Genomic DNA, 2,629 nt, shown 5'->3' on the forward strand with positions numbered 1-2,629 from the left:
AATCAATTAACTAATTAACATGAGCCAAGTCTATTCACTTGTCCTCCTAGTGAGAGAGACTAGGAGGAGAGAGAGAGAGAGAGAGAGAGAGAGAGAGAGAGAGAGAACAAGTCAATAGGAGTTGGCATTCAACATTTTCATTTTTGGGCCTTTCATGAGTTTTCGTGGCTACATTCCAACCAATCAATCAATTCTCAATCTCTTTCAGTTAGGTGGACGTGGACCTATTAACCAAGAGAAACTAAAGATTTTCCCAAGAATGAAAATAAGACCCTAAAAGCAAAGTGGAAAATCTTCTTAGAGCTATTCTCCCATTAGCACTTCATAAGCATGCTATGGATGATGCATTGCCTCCTTTGGAGTCACCTCCTCCTCATGCATGGAAGTCCCACAATAGTGGAAGTTTTGCTCAATGAGTCATGAGGATGTTATGACTTCTTCACTCATGTTGCTATCCTAAAACATGCCATATTGACTATTGGTCTAGATAAGTAGTGCTTGCATTTGAAATGTCCTCTCTTTGAAAGTCAATAAATAAATAAACAAAGTTCCCCCCGTTCCAAGGTGCACACACACGAACTTTTGAACACCCACCCACCCACCCACCACACCACACCACAACACACCACAGAGAGACACAAGGAGGACCATAGCTCAAGGAACAATTTTTTTTGAGGTGGTTGGTACTTGCCCAAGTATGCCAAAAATAGGTTTTTGGATGGCATTTTTCGGGTGGCCTCAAAATTTTAGGTGCTTCAAGCTGGCTACGAGCGTACCAACCTTCCATTGACATGCATCTGTTGATGTTATGTGGGGAAACCCTCTAAAGGGTGCCACAGAGGTGATGAATAGGCTTGGTTCCTTGTTTGCCGAGTTAAATGTGCATGCACTTGGCAAAATAGGGGTACGGGTGAGGTGGCCAAAAGAGAGAGTGGACTGGTGGACGACAACCGCCCAAGAATTCTAGACCCTGGGTGTTGGAATACAGTTGGCCAATCAGGTGGAGCCAGCTCAATTCGAGAAAAGGCTATTTGAGAGAGCTCTCTGAAACATTCTAAATGCCAATTCTTTTCTTATCTTCTTCTCTGCCCATCTCTGTTTAACTTTGCTTCGTCTGCTCGTCTCTCGCCTTAGAGTTGTATGTCCTCGCCATGCTCAGCGACGTTCTCAAAGCTTGTTCCTCTAGCCATCCATTTGCTTCTTCCCCTTCTTCCGTTAAACTCGGCTCTCAGACCTTCGGCTTCCTTTCCCTCCTCGCTATTTCCGGCAGTTTAGCCTTGCTCACCCTCGGCAAACAAAAGCTCTGGAGTTACGTCTTCGAGGCCTCCGATAGCCCTTCCTGCGATTCGCTCTCCGCCTTGTCGCCGTTGCTCTTTCTGGGTCGCATCGTAGATCCCACTGCCCACCCGGAGATTTCTACTCCCCCCTCCTGCGCAGGACGCCCGGCAGACGATGCAAGTTGCGTGAATGGCTGCCGCCCGTGCTCTGCAGAGAGACGCCCAAGAGAGAAAAGAGCTTGGAAGAAAGTTCGTTTCGCTCCAGACGTGGTGGAACCTGCTGGAGATGGTCAAGAATACAGAAGAAGGATGACGACAGCCCGGAGAAAGGGCACACACCCCGAGATCCATCCCAAGTACAATCCAGAAAGCTCGAATGCAGCAGAATCGTTCAGCAGGGAAGGCAAAACGCAGCAGAGATCGATCAGGTCCCATCTCCCTGCAAACAGGCTCGCTCTGTACAATGGCCAAAGACAGTATCGCTCGCAGATGGCACTCCACTGCTCATGAATTCTACGACTGCATAGTTGTTCACATGTAGAGGGAAGGTTTGCAATGAATTGAAACGTATCTGGGAATGAAAAACATCTTGGAACAAGTTCGGAAATTCACGGCACGTTGTCATATGTCGTAGGATTCGCCGGCAAAGTTGTTTCGTCGCAGGCAAGTTTCTGTTGCACACGCATCTGTCACGGTAGTTTGTACCTTTTAAGTCGTGTATCGCGTGTCAAGTGTGAACCATTGGAAAAATGTGAGACTTCTAAGAGCTCTCTCTCTCTCTCTCCCCCCCCCCAATAGAATATGTGGTCTCCCACCTTGTTCGCAATGAACATACAACTTTCCAAGCGGCATAATTTCCTTAAACTTTTAAGTTTCAAGTCGATAAAAAACATGTAAAGTTTTAGGAATCTTCAAAATTGGCCCCCCAAGCCAACACACACACACACGGAGTTTGATAAGTGCACACACACGCACACCCACTTTTTTTTGTGAGAATACACACACACGCACACCCACACACCCCCATACACATAAGTGGAGACACAGAGGTAGGTAAGGTAACATAGTGTTAGACACAGGCACACATGCACATGCGCATGCACGGGGGCACACACATACACTCATATACACAATATGTTTGATGAATTTTTCTTTTCACTATTAACAATTTGGTTTTAGGAGATTTGTTACTCTAAATTTTCCATGTGTTGGTATGAAAGCCAGGGCTTTTAAAACATATGTGAAACTCTTCAAAGACAAAAATGTTTTTAGCAAGTTTATGTACCATCTTTTAACACAAATCACATCTAGTATTTTTCCTTGTTTATGCCAAGACGCGTTTATTGGCATGA

The 2,629-nt window shown here is 45.5% G+C and overlaps 1 protein-coding gene across 1 annotated transcript; it reads left to right on the forward strand.

The window, feature by feature from the left end:
• The first annotated feature begins 1,076 nt into the window (after window positions 1–1,076).
• On the forward strand, window positions 1,077–1,967 carry LOC147901640 (uncharacterized). Its single transcript, XM_087375237.1, has one exon. It carries the CDS (start codon window positions 1,152–1,154, stop codon window positions 1,785–1,787), a length of 636 nt encoding a protein of 211 aa, XP_087231363.1. The 5' UTR covers window positions 1,077–1,151; the 3' UTR covers window positions 1,788–1,967.
• The last annotated feature ends 662 nt before the right edge of the window (window positions 1,968–2,629 follow it).

Source organism: Dipteris shenzhenensis, chromosome 5 (assembly GCF_047967505.1).
Source record: "Dipteris shenzhenensis isolate YYH24624 ecotype China chromosome 5, Dip_SZ_1.0, whole genome shotgun sequence".
NCBI lineage: Eukaryota > Viridiplantae > Streptophyta > Polypodiopsida > Gleicheniales > Dipteridaceae > Dipteris > Dipteris shenzhenensis.